Genomic DNA, 18,109 nt, shown 5'->3' on the forward strand with positions numbered 1-18,109 from the left:
AAACAAAAGAAAAATGGGAACAAGAGAAAGAGAAAGAGACAGAGATCTAGAGCTACTGATCCCCGTTAGTGTTCCGCCATTGGTGTCCACCCTCGAAACCTCGAAACCCTCAGCCCCTTCTTCTCCCTCGTCTTCCCCTTTATCATTTCATCACACTTCCCCCGGCAAAGAGGTTCCTTCAATAATCACTTTTGGTTCATGTAGCCGACTCCACTTATGGGATTAAGGTTTTGATTGATTGTCTATTTTTGTTTTTAATAGATTACCAGATTTAATTATTAAATGATGATTTGCGTTGATCACCTGGTTACATTTGAATATTTGATGATCAATGTGATATTTACATAAATAATTCTTAATGATTTCCTTAATTTGTTGGTCGATAACCTGATCTTTTGAATTGTTATAATTTGTGTTACACTCAATTGTGTAGTATTATATGTTCGTTGATTTAATGCATGTTTTAGAGATTTTATTGTTGTAAACATCAATTGTTTTTTTATTTCAATTGCATAGATGAGATAAACTTTTGCATGATTTGTTTTCATACATTTTGGTGTATATTTGGTTACATTTAGCGGCAATGTTAATCGTGTAGGCATGTTGCAAAGTCATCCGAAGTTGGGCTACAAAGAAGTTTATGTCTGGAAGGTGAACATCTAATTCTTATGCTATAATGTTATATGTTTACTCCCTTCAATTATATTCCGTGTTTGTAACAAGATTGCACGTAGTTTTGATCAAAATGTAACATCGTGTTTCGTCTTAAAGTTTGTTAAGAGTATCTTTTTTGGATGTTCCATATCAAGTTATCCACTCGTCTATTTCTTTCTCTTTACTTTATATCTTTGCTTCATCGTCCAAACCTCAATGTATGGATCAAAATAGGGCGGAAGGAGTTAACTTATACTACTTTCGTTTTTTTATTAGTTGACACGTTTTGATTTTAGCACTATTCAAAATTTCAAGCACTTCCCTTTGACCATGTTTTGTGATTTATACGTAATGAAAAATATAATCATGTGGGCTCTTGTTAGATTCGTCACAGTATATATTTTTAAAATATCAACTTTTTCTAATTTTTACTTATCAAAATTAAATATATTAACGGTTCAAATATATTGTTCATTGCTTTATGTGTTTTTTTTTTCCAGTGTGATTCTGCTTCCTATAGCCATCACCTTTTACTTCACTTGGTGGTTTATTCACTTTGTGGATGGATTCTTCTCACCAATTTTTACTCAACTTGGAATAAACATATTTGGTTAGTTGTACTACTATATCCTTTTCTGCTGTATACTTGTGTTTTTGTATGAGATAATTATTCTTCCTAGTGCTTGGGTCATTGTGGATTGAACGAGGAACAGGATGCATTTTGTAAAGAGAATATGATAGTGTAACTTTCACTAGTATTTCTCGTATTATACATGTAAATAGAGGTGACTCTTGTTCTCATACATGCTTAAGCTCTGAGCCCTGAAACTAGTGGCTAGTGTCCATTAAGCTAAGCATTTTCCTCATCTGATAGGCAACGATTTGTTGTTCAACTTCACTAACACCTCATAATGCAGTAGAAGATTTGATGGAGAACCTTTAACAAAACCATAACACTTTAAAACTTTCATAAATTATTACTTAACCTTCTTAAATTTTAAGCTAATGTAATTCTAACTTGCTTTCTGAATGGCTGATAATGGGCTGTGATCAACTGATTATTTGCGAATATTGCTAGGCCTTGGCTTTGTGACCTCTATTACATTCATTTTCTTGGTGGGAGTGATTATGTCATCGTGGTTGGGTGCTTCCATCCTGCAGCTAGGGGAGTGGTTCATCAAGAAAATGCCCCTTATAAGCTACATATACTCTGCTTCGAAACAGATTAGTGCAGCTATATCACCAGGTACATGCACATACAGCTAAATCCTATGAGCCTAGCTTCACCTGATCTTTGAGTTAACAACTTGATGACAATGGTCATTATTTCAGATCAGAACTCGCGAGCTTTTAAGGAAGTGGCTATGATCAAACATCCTCGAGTAGGAGAATATACACTGGCATTTATCACGTCTACTGTCATCCTTCACAGCCACTTAGGTGAAGAGGAACTTTTCTGTGTCTATGTACCAACAAACCACCTGTATTTGGGTGACATGTTTCTTGTAAACTCTAAAGATATTTTGAGGCCTAATCTCTCGGTCCGTGAAGGCATAGATAAGCTTAGAAAATTGTAATATAATTCAAATATATGCAAAAACATATACTAGTAATTGCAAAGTATCAGTCTTATTGTTTTCTGACTAGTTTGAAATAACTTTGGTGCAGAAATTGTCATCTCTGGGGGCATGTCAATACCCCAGATATTGACTACAGTAGATGCACAAATCATGCGTGCAGTAAGAGGCGAAGATATTTCAAAATTACCAGTTTAACATTGGGGTCTGCAGATGATGAAGCTTTAGGAATTAAAACAGAAAATGCAAGGTGAATTCTCAGACAGGCCTTAGCAAAAGCACAAGAAACCGGATTAAGATAGTCTAACACGGTGTGTTTTGCCTTAGGTTCTGGAGTTCAGCTTTGAGACGGAAGACAGGAGCCTCTAATGATGATGAAAACTAGATTTTGACAATGACTATCTTGAAAATTGTAAAATTAGTTGTTAGAACAAGAGTTGGAAATGAGATCAGTATTCTACTGTAAAATCTGTATTTTTATCCTTCAGTTACTGTGATGAAGGAATAAGACTTGCTGTTTATTAACCTTTTCTTCGAGGAAAATCCCTTTAATCTTTAAACTGCCAAACATCACTGTCCTGGAGAGACTAGAGATTCCATTCTTGGTACTCCGTAATTGAGTTAACTTTCAAATTTAGAGCTACTTAGCTTAAGGCCAAAGAGGATAACTCTCTTCTTGTTTGATTAGTGTGGCAACGCAACGTATATACCTTTCAAAACTCGTCATACTCAACCACCTACCTCCATAAGAGAAGCAGCTTCCGTTGGTGGAACCATTAATGATACGGAGTAATTAAGTACTCTGGTTTCAAAACATTTTGTTTTGAGATTGTCTTATACAAAATTTTGTTTTAAGAAAACTCAATGTACTTTTTGATATTGTTTTATAAAGAATCACAGCGCAAAACAATAGGAGAAAAAGAAGAACGGTCATTGCATCTTACAGCATTTGTATTGATAAATATAATGATACTTTGAGCCTGTAATTAGTGTGTTGTAAAAGGTACTTTACTGAGATTACCAAATTCATAAACTAATAACATCTTCCGTTGTCGTCCAGCGGTTAGGATATCTGGCTTTCACCCAGGAGACCCGGGTTCGATTCCCGGCAACAGAATTCTTTTTTTTTCCACATAATTGGCTGTCTCGTACAGATAGTGTAGAAAACAATATACAATCACTTTCCGCAAGCTTTTCATGCTGCTATAATTTATGAACAACTAGCTGCCATTCTAAGTAAATAATACTCCGTATGAAGTACTACATAAGCCAAAATTGCTGGTTTAAGCAATTAAGCCTTCAAGGTGTCATATTTTAGCTACCAAGTTCAACTAGCTTATATAGAGAGCAACATTGAAAAAGAAAACCCCCATTATATACTGCTCCATAAACTGTCGATTCATTCATAGATAATAAGAGTCAGAACACCAGGACCAAAAACCTACACATCTGACAACGTAATTTACAAAAATCAGCTTCCTTTCTCATGGCCTTTCCTACTCTTTTAATGCCAATGAAACAAAATGAAAGGAGCAGGAGATATTCCCCCACGATGCACAAAGATTAATCTACTAACCTCCCAAAATAATCAGCCAGCCCCCTGCTGATAAAATGTACAAGGGGAGTGTCCCATGTTCACTGGTAGAGAGAAGTTTCAGACTATTAGCTATTAAGAGTGGACAAGACACCACCTGTCGCGGTAGGTATAACCACCTCCCATCCAGGCCCTTTGAGGGGCAGCACAAATTTCTCAACTTCAGCGTCCCCTTTATCACCTGATGCAATTAGCAAGTCAGTACGATCAAGCACTTTTTCAAGGTCTTCATCGCTGATTTCTGTCTGCACAATTTTATCTTCAGCATCTTCTTCCTCTCGGAGAAGTTCCAGCAGATCCTCCTCCTGGTAATGAACAAGAGCGGTTTACAAAGAGAAATCACGACAGTATGACACATCCAATGCACAAAAAAATAACAGCATACAAACCACTCGAAATGAATTAACATCAATATACACAGGTTTGACAAAAACCAAAACAGATAAATGAAAACATGTGAAAATTAGACATGCTAGCCAGAGAGAAATGTAAGGCGCTCAGCTGTAACAATAACTGTACTTAACAACAAAGCCAGAGAAGAATGTAAGACACCTAAGAGCATCAGCGGCATAACAGAACAGGCAATGTAGTCATTAGCAGTCATGACAAAAATGAAATAGAGCGTGGGGCATAACAACACCCTACCAAAATATGCACTGCAAGTCAAGTTTTGTTACTACGAACTAAGGCTCCATTTAGTTGGATGGAAGATGGATTCGATACAAGATATTCAAATAACAATTTTCCAGTTGGACATAATCATATTGATGAATATTATAGGTGCGGATAACCCCTTTATAAGATTAGGCTTGAGCACTTGTTTTCGAATTATTTTCCTCACCGTTGAGAGGAACAATGATACAGATTTATTATTCTCATTTTGTGCTATATGACAAATTAGCAAAGCATTTTTCATCCTACCACCCAAAGCAGCAGGAATAAGATGTTGCTAGAAAGATACCTCCAAAATATTACTCATTGTCCTTTCAGCCTTGAATTGCCCCTGACCAATGACTACATGTTCGAGCCTCAGCTTACTAAAAGCCCTTTTCAGCATTCGACCCTGAAAAAAGAAACCCCAAGTTCCTCAACATATACAAAAGGCATTGAAGTCTATTTCACAAGAACAGAGCAAATTTAACCAGGAAAGTACCTCAACCGATAGTGCAGTGGCAAGCCTGTAAACATGAACAGGCTTAGTTTGACCAATTCTGTGACAACGATCCATTGCCTGCAGATCCATTTGGGGGTTCTGGCAAGTAGATGCAATTCAAGTGAATAAGATAACAATTCAGGTGAGAAACAAAAATAAATAATCACAGAACAAAAGTGAAAATTTACCCAGTCACTGTCATAGAGAATACAAGTGTCCGCAGCAGTAAGGTTTATTCCCAATCCACCAGCCCTTGTACTGAGAAGAAATATTCTATATTCACTGTCTACGTCATTAAAATCATTAATCTGTAGAATAATAGATAAATCAGAAAATTTTCAAGTTAATTAGGAAACACAATTTTTAAAAAAATCCAGAATGAAGGTAACACAAGCTATGAAAATAACATGATGAGCAAAATCGGCACGAATTTTAGCGCAAGCCCACAAGCACTGACCTGCCTCCTCCTATCTTCAAGTTTCACATGGCCATCAATTCTGCAAACCTTAAATCCCTTCTCACTGAAGTAGTAATCCATTATGTCAAGAATTTTGGTCCACTGAGAGAATATAAGAACCTAAGAGTAATAAACTGCTAGATTAGAAATCAGTAGAAGAAATAAAACTACATCACCCTGTAAGGCATTACTAGTGCAAAACTTCAACTTCAAATACTTGCCTTATGCTTTCGGGCAAAGAGTTTAGCCAACAACCTGTCCAGCAGCTGGAATTTGCCGCACTGTCCAACTATTTGTTCCACAGGAGGATAGAAGTCTGCCACAAGGAGAATACCAACATCATTAAAGAAGAGATACTAAGTAGCAGACTTTAAAAATTCAGTCATCCTAGGCACTCACATGATCCATCAAAAGCAGATTCCAAGAGATCTGGATGATTGCAATTTTTCCGGAGTTGAATCATCAGATTATTAAGCTTTCCTTTAAAACCGCGTGGTACAGGTCCTGCAATTTTGGAATGAACACTTAACACAAAAGGAAAAGGAGCTGAACAGAATAATTTACATCACTGTATTATCAAACAATCACTATCTTTAAATTTGAAGCCTAAATGGCAATGTGAAATAATCCATGTAATCAGACAATAACTAATTGTAAATTTAAAGCATAATAGCTTGAAACCAAAGTATCAACAATTCTATATTATACTAACATTAATAGGTGCTATTACAGCTTGTGATTGCTCAATTCAATTTTATTTACTGAGCTACACATAATCCACTAGATTATCAAGGGGTAAAAAAAACCTAATGGAAGCTAGTCACGCTACAACATAAACAACTGACACTGCCAATACTGCTAATTTATGAGTAATAACGGATTGTGGACTGCTCTTTCAAAACAATCCATCAACCTCTAATAGCCAATTCACAACCACTGAGCCATCAACATACTAATACAGCAAATGATTGGTCAAAGTTCAACTTTATACACTATCTCTTTCTTTTTCCATGCATTTTAGCACTTATACATACTAGTGCATCCACAAAAATGGCAGGCAATTAAGCCATATCAAAGAGAAGATATAACAGTCAGAATACTCCGAACAATAACCTTGATTCTCAGATATAATAATCTCAATTGTCAAACAAAGCTTTATATAGGCATGCCAAATTTGGAAGAAAAGTAAAAATACACGATACACATCATCATCTCCACATATATTGTTGGTATCATAGGAACGGAAAAGATGTACTTAACTACAATATACTTGCAGTTCACCAGAGAGGGATGCTTCTAAGAAGCTTTAGGTTTGTTAACCAGTGTGGACAAGAACCATAATATAAACTGTATGCCTTACCTAAGCTTACATTCGTCACTAAATGATTTTCCAACGTTCGATTGATGAGGTGGTCCTGAAAGCTCTTTTGATGCTCAGTCATGGTAGCATACAAAATAATTTCCTTTTTGCCAGGGAGGGATTGTTCAACATCAGCCTTCATTCTGCGAAGGAGAAACGGACGTAATATGGCATGTAGCTTGGCCACCACCTAATAACATACAGGTTCAGTATACCACAAAATAAAATATTTTTTAATGAAATCACAAAATAAAGTGTATCAAAGTTCACAGCAGTCAAAAAAATAGCTTAAATGCATGCCTGAACCCTCCTTTTCTCTTCTACTTCCTCCTTCACTTCTTCACTGCTACGCTTTCCAGACAGGTCAAACCTGTAAAAAAATGACCTTGCCATTAATACCGGACAGCCCAACTTTAAGTGACACAAGGGAGATAATCTTATTACCCCTTACTCAAACTCCACAAAATTTTAATCAATATAACATTAAAAAAAAATACTAATAGTCAATTACTTAACAGGAAGTGCCATCACAATCAAAGATTATGATGATATCGAATAACTCAATTATGATGATTTTTAAATAACTCATTTAATAATTAAAAAATTAAAAAAATAATAAAATAAAAAATAAAAAACCCTACTTTAAAAAATCTAATGGAAGTATGAAACCTTAAAGAAACAAATTTAGGTGCCGCAAAAGATATGATCAATATTCATGTTGGACAGAGAAATTTTTTCAAAAGATATGAACTCTATTCATGCTGGGTACAAATTTTCCGTATTCCGAATATGAAACTCAAAACTTAGTTCTCAGAGCTATGACAATAGAATCTCCCCAGAGATTCAAGAGTAAATAAAAGTTTAAGGAGTCAGTCTTATTAAATCAATCACTATAAAAATAAAGTTTCAGTGTCAATCACTATTTATAAAGTCATGGTGCAACAAGGGTACTTTGACACCCAATTGTACAAATGTTGCATGTCAGATCCTCCTACACTTCAACACAGCACAGTACCTAAATACAATGGCCTCATATGAACTTTTATTTAACTTTACATTTTAGGGGATCCAATACCATGTCAGAAACGACACCCAAATCTGAGTATGAGCCACATAGGTCAGTCATGACCGCAAAACTGACTGTAACCTATGCACTGGCAGCATTTCAAAATTAGATTGCATTTTTGATGAGGTAACAAGCCAAAATAACTAGTGTAAGTAAAATACAAACCATGACTCAAATTCTTCATGAGATGAGAATATGTCAGGCAAAATGAAATTCAACAACGACCACAGCTCAGCCAAGTTATTCTGCAATGGTGTTCCGGTCAACAAAAGCTTGTTCTCAATAGGCAAACGCTTCAACTCTTTGAATAGCTTGCAATTTGAATTTTTCAGACGATGGCCCTATTCAAGATACAACCACCACTGGAGTAAGCCCTCTAAAAAGCAAAGGTAAAGGACAGATAATGTAAAGGCAGACATCGCATTAATAATTTAACTACAACCACCACCGGAGTAAGCCCTCTAAAAAGTAAAGGTAAAGGACAGAGAATGCAAAAGGAAGACAACACATTAATATTTTACCTCATCGACAATAACATATTTCCACTTGTAATGCCTCAAGTGTTTCCGGGCATCATTAAGAGCTACCTCATAAGAAGTAATAACTATAGGAAAATTCGGACCAATGCTTTTGGGCATATGTTTCAGGCGTATCTGATTCCTTTCTTTTGCATCACCATGATAAATTATGGCTTTCACTGATGGCGTAAACCTGATAGTTAAAGAATAAAATGGCATTATGTTTTAAAACTAAGGAAGCAACTAAAACACAACCGCAGTAGTAAATACTTGCCTAATCATTTCATTCATCCAGTTTGACAGAGTAGATAGAGGAGCAATAACCATATAAGGCCCATCCAAACCTTTCCCTTTAAGATGAGCCAGAAACCCAATGGTCTGAATCGTCTTTCCAAGTCCCATTTGATCAGCTAGGATTCCATTTAGACCATTCTGCCAGAGAGAAATAAGCCACTTCACTCCTTTGATCTGGTAAGACTTCAGCTTCCCACCAGTCAACAATGGTATAAGATCAGACTGCTCCTTCTCAATTCTTTCTTCCTCAGTAAGATCAGTATCTTCAGCAGCTGTACCTTCTTTAGATCTAGTAATCATTGCTGCAACTGCTCTCTTAGCTTTCTTCTGCAAAAAGGGGTACAGAGCAATTACACCACAAAATAGATAACCAACTGTCACAGATATATATACGGAGTAATCAAAATAATTTGGCCTAAGAATCTAATAAACTTCATCTCCAACAAAACAACTTATCAAAATGTAGATCACATATCAAAAAAATGCAATAATGGCACTTTTTAATTCATTAAGTAAAGTACTTACATCATTATATTGGGCAGCTTTCTTCTTTCCACCTCGTCCTCTCTTTTTTCCTTTAGTGGTTTCTTCTTCTTCTTGCTCTTCCACTCCGTTCTATAGTCATCAAGCACATAAAAAACATAATCAGCAAGTGAAAGCGCAACAACAATCAACGATAGCATACAAAATAAAAAGCTAATAACACATACCAATGTAATGTCATCCATCTTTTCCAACAAGAACTCGGAGTAGAGCTGTGTTTGACTTAAAAGATCATCTAACTTAGAAAACTGAGACTCGTTAAGAGTGGCCGCCTCAGCCGCCAATCTTTCCTTCTCAGCAATCTCTTCTTTCACTCTCACTTCAAGCAGCTTCTCTTCTTCCTCTGCCATTTCTTTCGATATAAGAATAGCATCTCCATTTTTTGCTTCTATGAGTACATCACTGACTTCAGGTTCTTCCTTTACTATATCCTGCAGGTTCAAAGAAACACAAAATCTATGTTAATTATTGGACTATTTAAATAAATAAAATAAAACCCTAAAAGCCTAAAAGCAATGACAAAGTGCAACTCGGAACAAAGAAAAATCAATCCGCGGAACAAGATATATAGCAAAGCTAGACTAAAATCCAGCAACTAGCTATCAAAGCAAACGCCTACGAACAAGAGCTCAACAACACTACTAAAATGTTGTCTAACATACCAATTGAGAGTCAAAATTATAACATAATGACTATTGAACAAGACACTGAACATCAATGCTAGAAAACCTCGCCGAATATGTGAGATTTCAGTAAAGAATTACAGAACATTAGCGAGGCAAACAGGTATTAGTTTAAAGACTTTCAACTATTCAAATAATTCAGAAATTAAACAGCATAGAGGATAAACACACAAATTTATATGAAAAAACAGTAAATTTAAAGGAAAACACGCTCATACTAAACTGAACTATTCCAAAAAAAAAAATCGGAGTTAAAAGCAAATTACACAAACTAAATCAAAATTTATAGCTTGATAATTCAATTAACAAATTAAACGAGAGAAAATCGAAGAATACCTCGTCTCCGAGAACAGAAGTAGGAGAATCAACGTTAGGATCATCAACCTTCATCTCATTATCCTCTGCCATTATCAAACCCTAACCTCTTCCAGAATCAAACCTAAAAAAAGAGAAAAAAAATCAGAAACAAAAGCAAAATTCAAATAAATACAAGCATCAACAAAACAAAAACACAAATAAAATTCAAAAACTGTAAATACATTACATAAACCACTCAAAAACTTAGGGTTTTTGAAATTTGAAATTCTACCAAAAAATCGAAATGCGAGAAAAATGACAAAATAAAAGAAGAATCCAGAGAACAAACCTTGAAGAGAGAGAAAATGGAAGAAGAATTAGCACAGAAAGTTGGTTTGCTCAAGGAAGAATGTGAAGAGGTGAGGAGAGAGAAAAATGGAGGAAGTGACTAGTGAGAGAGTGGGTGAAAGGCAGTAGTACTACCACTATTTTTTAAAAATAAATAAAAATAAAAAAGAAAGGAAAATATGGTAATTTAATGAATTAGACCATGCGACTTGGGCGGGAAATCGAAGTTTTTTAGGACAATTTTGCCCTTGCCTTTTTATGTAAGGTGGGAGGTGGGATATTCCCAGTTTTTGAAATTTCTCTACTGTTGTTCATGAATATCTGCAGATCTCTATACTTTTTTGTACTGGGTACAGCTATTTTTTTATTTTATTTTTTGCAGGGTGTGGTTAATTATAAATTAATTTAATTTAATGTGGTGATTTGATTGTATGGGTCTCTGTGTTTGTGGATAATGGAAATAAAAAAAGAAGTGGTTAATTTCTCATTTTACAGTGCAAAGTGGCAAGTATACTTGTAGGTCGTAAGGTGCACCAAAGTGTGTTATGCTCAGTTGATATGGAGTATATTTTTTTCACTTATTTTAAAATTTAAAATAAGTCAAATTATACTATCTTCCTCCCCGAAAGAATGACTCATCTGGGTTGATTACGCGGGTATCAAGAAAGTTAAATAAAAAGAAGTAAAAGTATGTTAGAAAGATAAATTTACATGGGGTTCGTAAAAAATAGAGAGAAAGAGTAATAAATTTACATGGAAAATCAAATTTTTATATGGGAAAGCTAATTTTGCACAAATATTGTTGTAAATTGGTGGGTGTTTTAATGCAAATGGGTCATTCTTTTTGGGACTAAAATTAGACCAAATGGGTCGTTCTTTCAGGGACGGAGGGAGTATCAAATGAACCAAAAAAAATATCTTTGGATGCACCTATCTTTGGGTGTGTTCTATTCACCTGATTTTCACTGATCAGAACTTATCTGAACTTACCTGAACTTATCTGAACTTATTAAAACTTATTTTAGATGTAATTTGTACTTGGTTAACCCTTATTAAAACTTATTAAACCTGATCTGAACTTAATTGAACTTATCTGAACTTATTACACTTGAAATAAGTGAAAATAAGATGAACAGAACAGACCCAAATGTACACCTGCATGTATATAAAAGGTTCTCACAAGATGGTCATTATTCACATGATAGGGATTATCTATCTAGCTTATTCTTTATTTGACTTCATTGAATTCAAGTTGCAGAGTATTTTTGTGAAATTTGTATAGTAATTATAGCCTTAAAGGTGCAACTGATAACAAATACGGAGTACCTTTTCAAACTTGTTTTAATGATAAGAAAGTCATGAAAAGTAGAAGATTATGGAATTGTTTGGTTGACGAAAACATTAAAAGTCGTATCCCTACCTTATGAAAAGTACAAGATTGCTCTTATGAATAGTGTTATGTCAATTTTACCCTTAAAAATGTGTATTTACATATATACTTTCATTAATTATGTTTAAGTTTTTTAAATGAATAATGTTTGGATAATTATACGTCTCAAATGTTTATTTACTTTGCCCTCATTAATGATAATTACCTCTTTATTTTAACTATTAAAATGGTGTGTGGACATTTATACCCCTAAATATATTTCTTTATATATTTTCTCTAATTAATTTGCTAAAACTAAAATTTTGATGTAAGGTCAAACCGAAAAATACTCCAGAATTATAGTGCGCGCATCGTGCGTGTTAGCTGCCATACTTAAGAAAATGGAAGAATTACTAATATAAGTAAGACTCTTTAGGTAAGTTCAATCAAACATTAATTCTTGATTTATTATGCATTCTTTATTCGACCAACCAATCACTAATAATGATAGATTTGAACTTAAACTAGTGTGTGGCTCGAGCGATGCCCCGAGTTGCTAGTTTATAATTAACGTTTGATTATTTTTGCTTAATGTATTGATAATTATCTTCAAAATGTAATTTTTGAATAAAGATTTGTATTAGGAGAATCATATTCAATATTTGTAACAAAATTTAATATAAGTTGTTATATTATCCTATGATATGTAACAAATGGTACAATTAAGGACTAATCATCTTATCTAAGTTAATTATAATTGTGTTGGATAAATTAACACAATATATGGTTAGCTAAGGTGGTAAGACTTGTATCGTAGTACTTATTGGTCTCAAGTTCAAGTCATGTTGTAAGCATTTTTTAAATGTCAAATAATGTAATTATGATCTTGTTGTACTGTGGAGGTAACATGACATATTTATAGTGTTATTAATGACTTGGCACGTGTATAGAGCTTAAAAGGGTGACACGTGGCACATATTCTGTTTTAGGAACGTTTTTTAATATATAAGTATAGATTTATATGTTGTGGTGAAATTTTAATTGGTTGTTGGTACATTGGTGATCAGGGCCACACTTGATAGAGCCATAGAGGAGATCGTACATTAAATTGTACTACTAGACATATCAATTAGTCATTGATGCAATGGTAAAGAGGATTTTTTCTCCTACTTTACACATTCATCAGTCATTCACTCCAGAGATCTCTTAATTTTTTAGAACCCTTGGTATGCTACTCAGTCACATGTTCATGGAGCGCAATATACAAGTACTAAAGGAATTTTTATAGTGAAAGAGTCGATCATCGACTTTATGAGACAACAGAAATCAGAACAATACATGGCTGATACATTAGACATTTCAGAGCAAAACATGTTGCTGATTTACGAAAACAAAAAATATCTATGATGCTATGATTGAATTGAGACATTGCAATTTGGCGAAATTGATCGCCTACAAAAATAAGAAATTTGAAAAAAAAAAAAAAAAGAAAAGTTGAACAATTAGAGTACCTCAAACATAGGTGATGAGATACAACAAAATTTTAATTACAAGAGGATTAACTAACGACGACAGAAATTCTCGAAACCCATGTACTCGTGATTCTGCAGCTTACTTATAATGTTCGCTACTCCAACTCCACCTACAACGTACAATGTTAACAAAATTCAATTATGTAAGAGATTAAACAATACGAAGTACTCTCTTAGGCTTTATATACGAACAAGAACACATTTTACGGAAAATTTTAGGTACTTTAATTCGATTGTAATTCATTATATGTGCTAGTGCACCGGCTATTACCAACCCGTGCACTAGCACATACGAAGTTATGAAGTATATATATATACTATAATAGTATACTGTACCAAAGGATAACAAAGATATTTGTTAATGGGACTATTTTTTTATGCATTGTGTCAACTTAACATAAATTCAGTAGTAGTTCCTCAATTGTAATCTCAAAGAAATAAGGCAGAGATAACAATAGATGATGAAGCATAATTGAATATGAATGGATGATTGTTTGTACCTAGGGTGAATGCGCTAATAAGAATCGTTGATGCGAGGATAAAGATGATAATCGAGGCTCTGCCTAGCACTTTTACTGCCCTCGTTACAACATGCTGACCAGCGAAGGCTGCTAGTGTAGCAACCAGGACGAAATAAGCCGCTGAAATAAACAAGAAACTGTTATATCAACAGCACAAAGTTGATTTTAATTTATCACTTCTAGCAAGTTATGAAAAAAAAAAGATGCATTTTACTAAGCATGTGATAAAAAATTTACCATATGGAACTGGGAATCGCTTAAGGATGTAGTATTGGATAACAGACATCGAGGATGAGAATATCATTGAAAATGTTGAAGTGGCACTTGCTACCTGCATACCATACAATAATTGATATGATGGGTTTTTTGTCAGAAACTACCTAATAAAGCCTAAATTTTGTGAGAAACTACCTAATAAAAAGATGTTATAACAAATAACTTAATAAATGGTAAAATGTCTGCATACCTGAGGTGGGATACCGAGTTCAAGAAAGAGAGGTCCCATGATGAATCCGCCGCCTAGCCCAAGCAAGCCACCAACCATACCAGCAGTTACACCACACATAGAGTACAAGAAGATTTGATGCACCTTGAAATTGGTGATTTCTTTTCCCTTGGATGAAAGAACCTTAGTCCCTTTGTATAAACCTACTGCTTCAAATAGTGTGACTGATACAGCTATAGGTACCTGCATTCCGAAAGGTAATTATTGTCAGATCACTGTGTGGTATGTTGATCATATATACTCTAACATTTCCTTGTCCGGAATCAATAATCACAGAGTCCTGGCCCTTGTACAATTACAGTCACATGACTATTAATTCCGAATGGATTCATGTTTTACCTGCAATAGATCTAGAAGCCAGTACTGAATGGAGCAGGTCACTGTATATCTCTGCAAACAAAGTAATTCAATTAACCATCTACCCCAAACATAAGGGGAAATATTACATGTAAGTTAAGTACAAAATGACTTAATAATTCATGGAAATCGCGCACCTTGATGAGCTGAATAGCAAGAAAACCAACCCAAACAAATATAAGCAATGACAGCTCTTTCCAGTATATGTTGGATAGCATAGGAACCTAAGATCATGCAACCAAAAGGTTAGTAATTGGAAATTTAAAGGGATTTTATATATAAGAGATGTTTTTCGTGTGAAAACCGGACCTTAGTGTCGTGTGCAGGCTGAGCAGGAGGTCCGCTGGCTAATGCCTTGTAGTCTCCTCCAGACTCCTCTGTAGATATTAAACATAAATTTTCTGATTATAAGGAATACTTCTTGAATTTTTTTTCTTATTTACTTCACTTATTTCTTTTGCATTGAATCTGAATAATAGAATCCTGTGACATATTTACAGGTTCAAAACTTAAGCTGACCTTCTGGCTTAGGCAATGAGGCCACTACCTGAAACAATAACACCAAACGCGATCAAACTCATCAGTAAACAATTAAAATTCTCTTCATGCTAAAAGTGAAGGTTGTGTAATTAATAATGGTATTATTATAAGCTAATATTAAGTACCTCCTTCATTCGCGATTCTTTCTTCCATGTATCGACCCCTTTGAGAATAGCTTTAATTGATGTAACTGCCAGCCATAAGCAACTCAATGTCAAAGCTTGATAGAAATTGTTAAAATTTGGTTGAACAAAAAATTTAAAGTTTAGCAGATGAAAAAATTTATGTTTATAATCAAGGCACCTAAGAAAAGGATGATGAGGAGGACAGTGACCATCCAATCAGCAAACACGACGTTGAATGTAACTCCAATGCTGATTCCGAGCATAAGCATAGGCTGTATTAATACAGCCAAGTCATAGTCTATAAGAGGCATGTCCAATGTTGGATGCCTTTGACCCAGATTGCAGTACACTGTTGATGCAGCAGCTCCCATAATCATACCTGAAATATCAAGAATTCGCACAATTTAGGCCAAGATCATTTTGTTGTTTCAGAGATATGAAGGACAATCTCAACCAAAAGCTTAAGCTGATAGTTGAGGCTTAGGAATATGTTTTATACTCTATCGATAAGTACTCAAAAAACAACTTCTAAATTAAAACTATACTACAATAATCAGAAGAGTCACGAGTAAAAACCCACATTTTGAAATGGCAGTGGATGATTTAGGATCAAAACCAATGATCAAAGTAAGCATTGGAACGAATATTCCACCACCGCCAACACCACCAACACTTCCAAGTGCTGCACCAAGGAACCCTATACACGATCCCACCACGATCCTCCAACCAAACTCGATGTCCTGCTCAACAAACACATACACAACATAAACAATGACAACATCAGAACACCAAAAAATAATCAACAATTCAACAAAAGGCGCCAGAAAGAAAATTCGAGCCAAGTGTAAGTAGACTAACAGGCCAAACAGGTTGATATGAAGATTCTCCTGATTTCCATAGGAAATGATACATCTTAGTCAAAAGGCCTTCTTTCACAACTTGCTCTTGATCAACTATACTAATTGCAGGCTGATTCGCGCTATCCCTTAACAAGGGTCTTTCGGCATAAGCTACTGCATTCAGAAGCAGTATGATTAAACAAACCATCCATGCTACAACTTTTCTTTGGTTCGAGCCATTCGATTCCTTAAGCAAAGCCATTATTAGCTAGCCTAAACTTAGCCTTCAAATGCACGCTTTTTTGTTAAGAACTTCTCTAGGAAAGCATAAAAAAGAGATAAGGTGCTTTTAATGTTCTCTTGCAGCTTAGCTACTTTGCTTGTATTTATAGACATGGCCGGCTGAGAGCCTGTGCAAACAGACCCTCAGCACAGGGCCTCCAATTGTGTAGGGCCCCATAATTTTGAAGTCCAGTTGATGTTATATTTCTTCTGGAAATGCGATGTTGCTCTTCCCCATTAACCAGCTTTCATTAAACATTCATCCCTCAAAACTTCCTACTGAGTAATAAATTTCTCCGTGAATCTTGCAATTCCCATAAGCAATAATTATTTCATAACATTCCATATTCAAATCACTCTAATTTCTCATTAATTTTCAAATTCAAAATTTTCAGTTTTCGTTTTGTTTTTGGGGGAAAAATATCAAATTCAAACCTTTCATGGAGTATAATCATTCAATGATTTCCACCATTCTCCTTTTTCGATAATTATTCCAACTACCACTTCATTTTTGGGTATTTTGTGTGTTTTGGGAGGAAGAAGATGACGACTGTGAACAATAAATTGCGACAAAGCTTTTGATTTTTTTTTCATCAGTAATTTTTCTTTTTCTTTTTTTTTTCCATTGTTTTTAATAATGGGCTAGTTTTTTTTTTTTTTTTTTTTTTTTTTTTTTTTTTTTTTTTTTAAGTTATAAACTACTCTGTTGGATCCGATTAGTCATAAGCTTACAAATTAAATTGGATCTAGTACTAGGACAAGAATTATACGAAGTGTTTGAGTTTTTATATGGTGCTTCATTTTATAAGAAATACTACGTATGAGAGTATAATTAAAATATAAATGATACTGTGGAACTTTGTATAAACAGAGTGATTTAGTTAAGTATTTGATTTTTTTATTTGGTGCATCATATTATAATAATACTAGTATACAAATACTCTTGTCAAAAAAAATAAAAAAAATACTACCTCCGGTCCAAATTACTCGCAACTTTGGAATATTTTATATCTCACAAATAATACCCCGAAGTTGTGAGTAATTTGGACCGGAGGTAGTATAAATATTACTATTATAGGGCCCATTTTAAAATTAGAACAGGGCCTCCAAAATGGTTGAGACGGCCCTTTATAGAGTATAGATTACTCTTGGATAATTGCACTACTTCCCACTTCAGTGTAGTTTGTCTTTTAAGAGATCGATTTTTGCATGTTCTTTATCGTTTAGGGTTTTTTCTGAAAAAAGTAAACTTCACTCATAATGTGGAATAATTAGTTTTGGTAACTGGTAAGTAAAGTGTCCTACTTTCACAATCCTTTTAACTGGACCTAGTTTTACTCTGGCAATATTTACAATATCATTTGATTTGAATTGATCGTATTTTATAAATTATATTTAAGAAAAACCTAATCATATGGAATCATATATAAATATACGTAATATATTAGAAAGTGTTCCTTAAAAAGTATACGTGCAGTGTCAAATGTTACCTTTT

General features: G+C 34.4%; 3 protein-coding genes and 1 non-coding gene across 4 annotated transcripts; 2 read left to right on the forward strand and 2 right to left on the reverse strand.

Annotated features, from left to right (window-relative positions):
• The first annotated feature begins 13 nt into the window (after positions 1–13).
• Positions 14–2,429, forward strand: LOC145600290 (protein LIKE COV 1-like). Its single transcript, XM_081656208.1, has 6 exons — positions 14–172; positions 599–651; positions 1,155–1,264; positions 1,733–1,900; positions 1,987–2,209; positions 2,321–2,429. The coding sequence occupies exons 1-6, from the start codon at positions 14–16 to the stop codon at positions 2,427–2,429; spliced, it is 822 nt and encodes a 273-aa protein (XP_081512334.1).
• An 847-nt stretch (positions 2,430–3,276) lies between these two features.
• Positions 3,277–3,348, forward strand: TRNAE-UUC (transfer RNA glutamic acid (anticodon UUC)). The gene has a single exon. It is a non-coding gene; the product is annotated as a tRNA-Glu (tRNA).
• A 154-nt stretch (positions 3,349–3,502) lies between these two features.
• LOC145601739 (chromatin remodeling protein DDM1-like) lies at positions 3,503–10,797 on the reverse strand. Its single transcript, XM_081657808.1, has 16 exons — positions 10,546–10,797; positions 10,236–10,338; positions 9,384–9,647; positions 9,199–9,288; positions 8,654–9,000; positions 8,383–8,572; positions 8,027–8,202; positions 7,096–7,165; positions 6,796–6,985; positions 5,835–5,939; positions 5,657–5,751; positions 5,436–5,555; positions 5,167–5,286; positions 4,979–5,077; positions 4,787–4,888; positions 3,503–4,130 (listed from the first exon to the last, which is right to left on the reverse strand). Exons 2-16 carry the CDS (start codon positions 10,305–10,307, stop codon positions 3,894–3,896), a joined length of 2,277 nt encoding a protein of 758 aa, XP_081513934.1. The 5' UTR covers positions 10,308–10,338; positions 10,546–10,797; the 3' UTR covers positions 3,503–3,893.
• A 2,421-nt stretch (positions 10,798–13,218) lies between these two features.
• On the reverse strand, positions 13,219–17,238 carry LOC145601153 (sulfite exporter TauE/SafE family protein 3-like). Its single transcript, XM_081657104.1, has 12 exons — positions 16,352–17,238; positions 16,074–16,233; positions 15,672–15,872; positions 15,494–15,558; positions 15,348–15,375; positions 15,138–15,205; positions 14,966–15,052; positions 14,811–14,861; positions 14,433–14,654; positions 14,204–14,297; positions 13,946–14,086; positions 13,219–13,555 (listed from the first exon to the last, which is right to left on the reverse strand). Exons 1-12 carry the CDS (start codon positions 16,592–16,594, stop codon positions 13,476–13,478), a joined length of 1,440 nt encoding a protein of 479 aa, XP_081513230.1. The 5' UTR covers positions 16,595–17,238; the 3' UTR covers positions 13,219–13,475.
• Positions 17,239–18,109: the final 871 nt, after the last annotated feature.

Source organism: Chenopodium album, chromosome 21 (genome assembly GCF_948465745.1).
Source record: "Chenopodium album chromosome 21, dcCheAlbu1.1, whole genome shotgun sequence".
NCBI lineage: Eukaryota > Viridiplantae > Streptophyta > Magnoliopsida > Caryophyllales > Amaranthaceae > Chenopodium > Chenopodium album.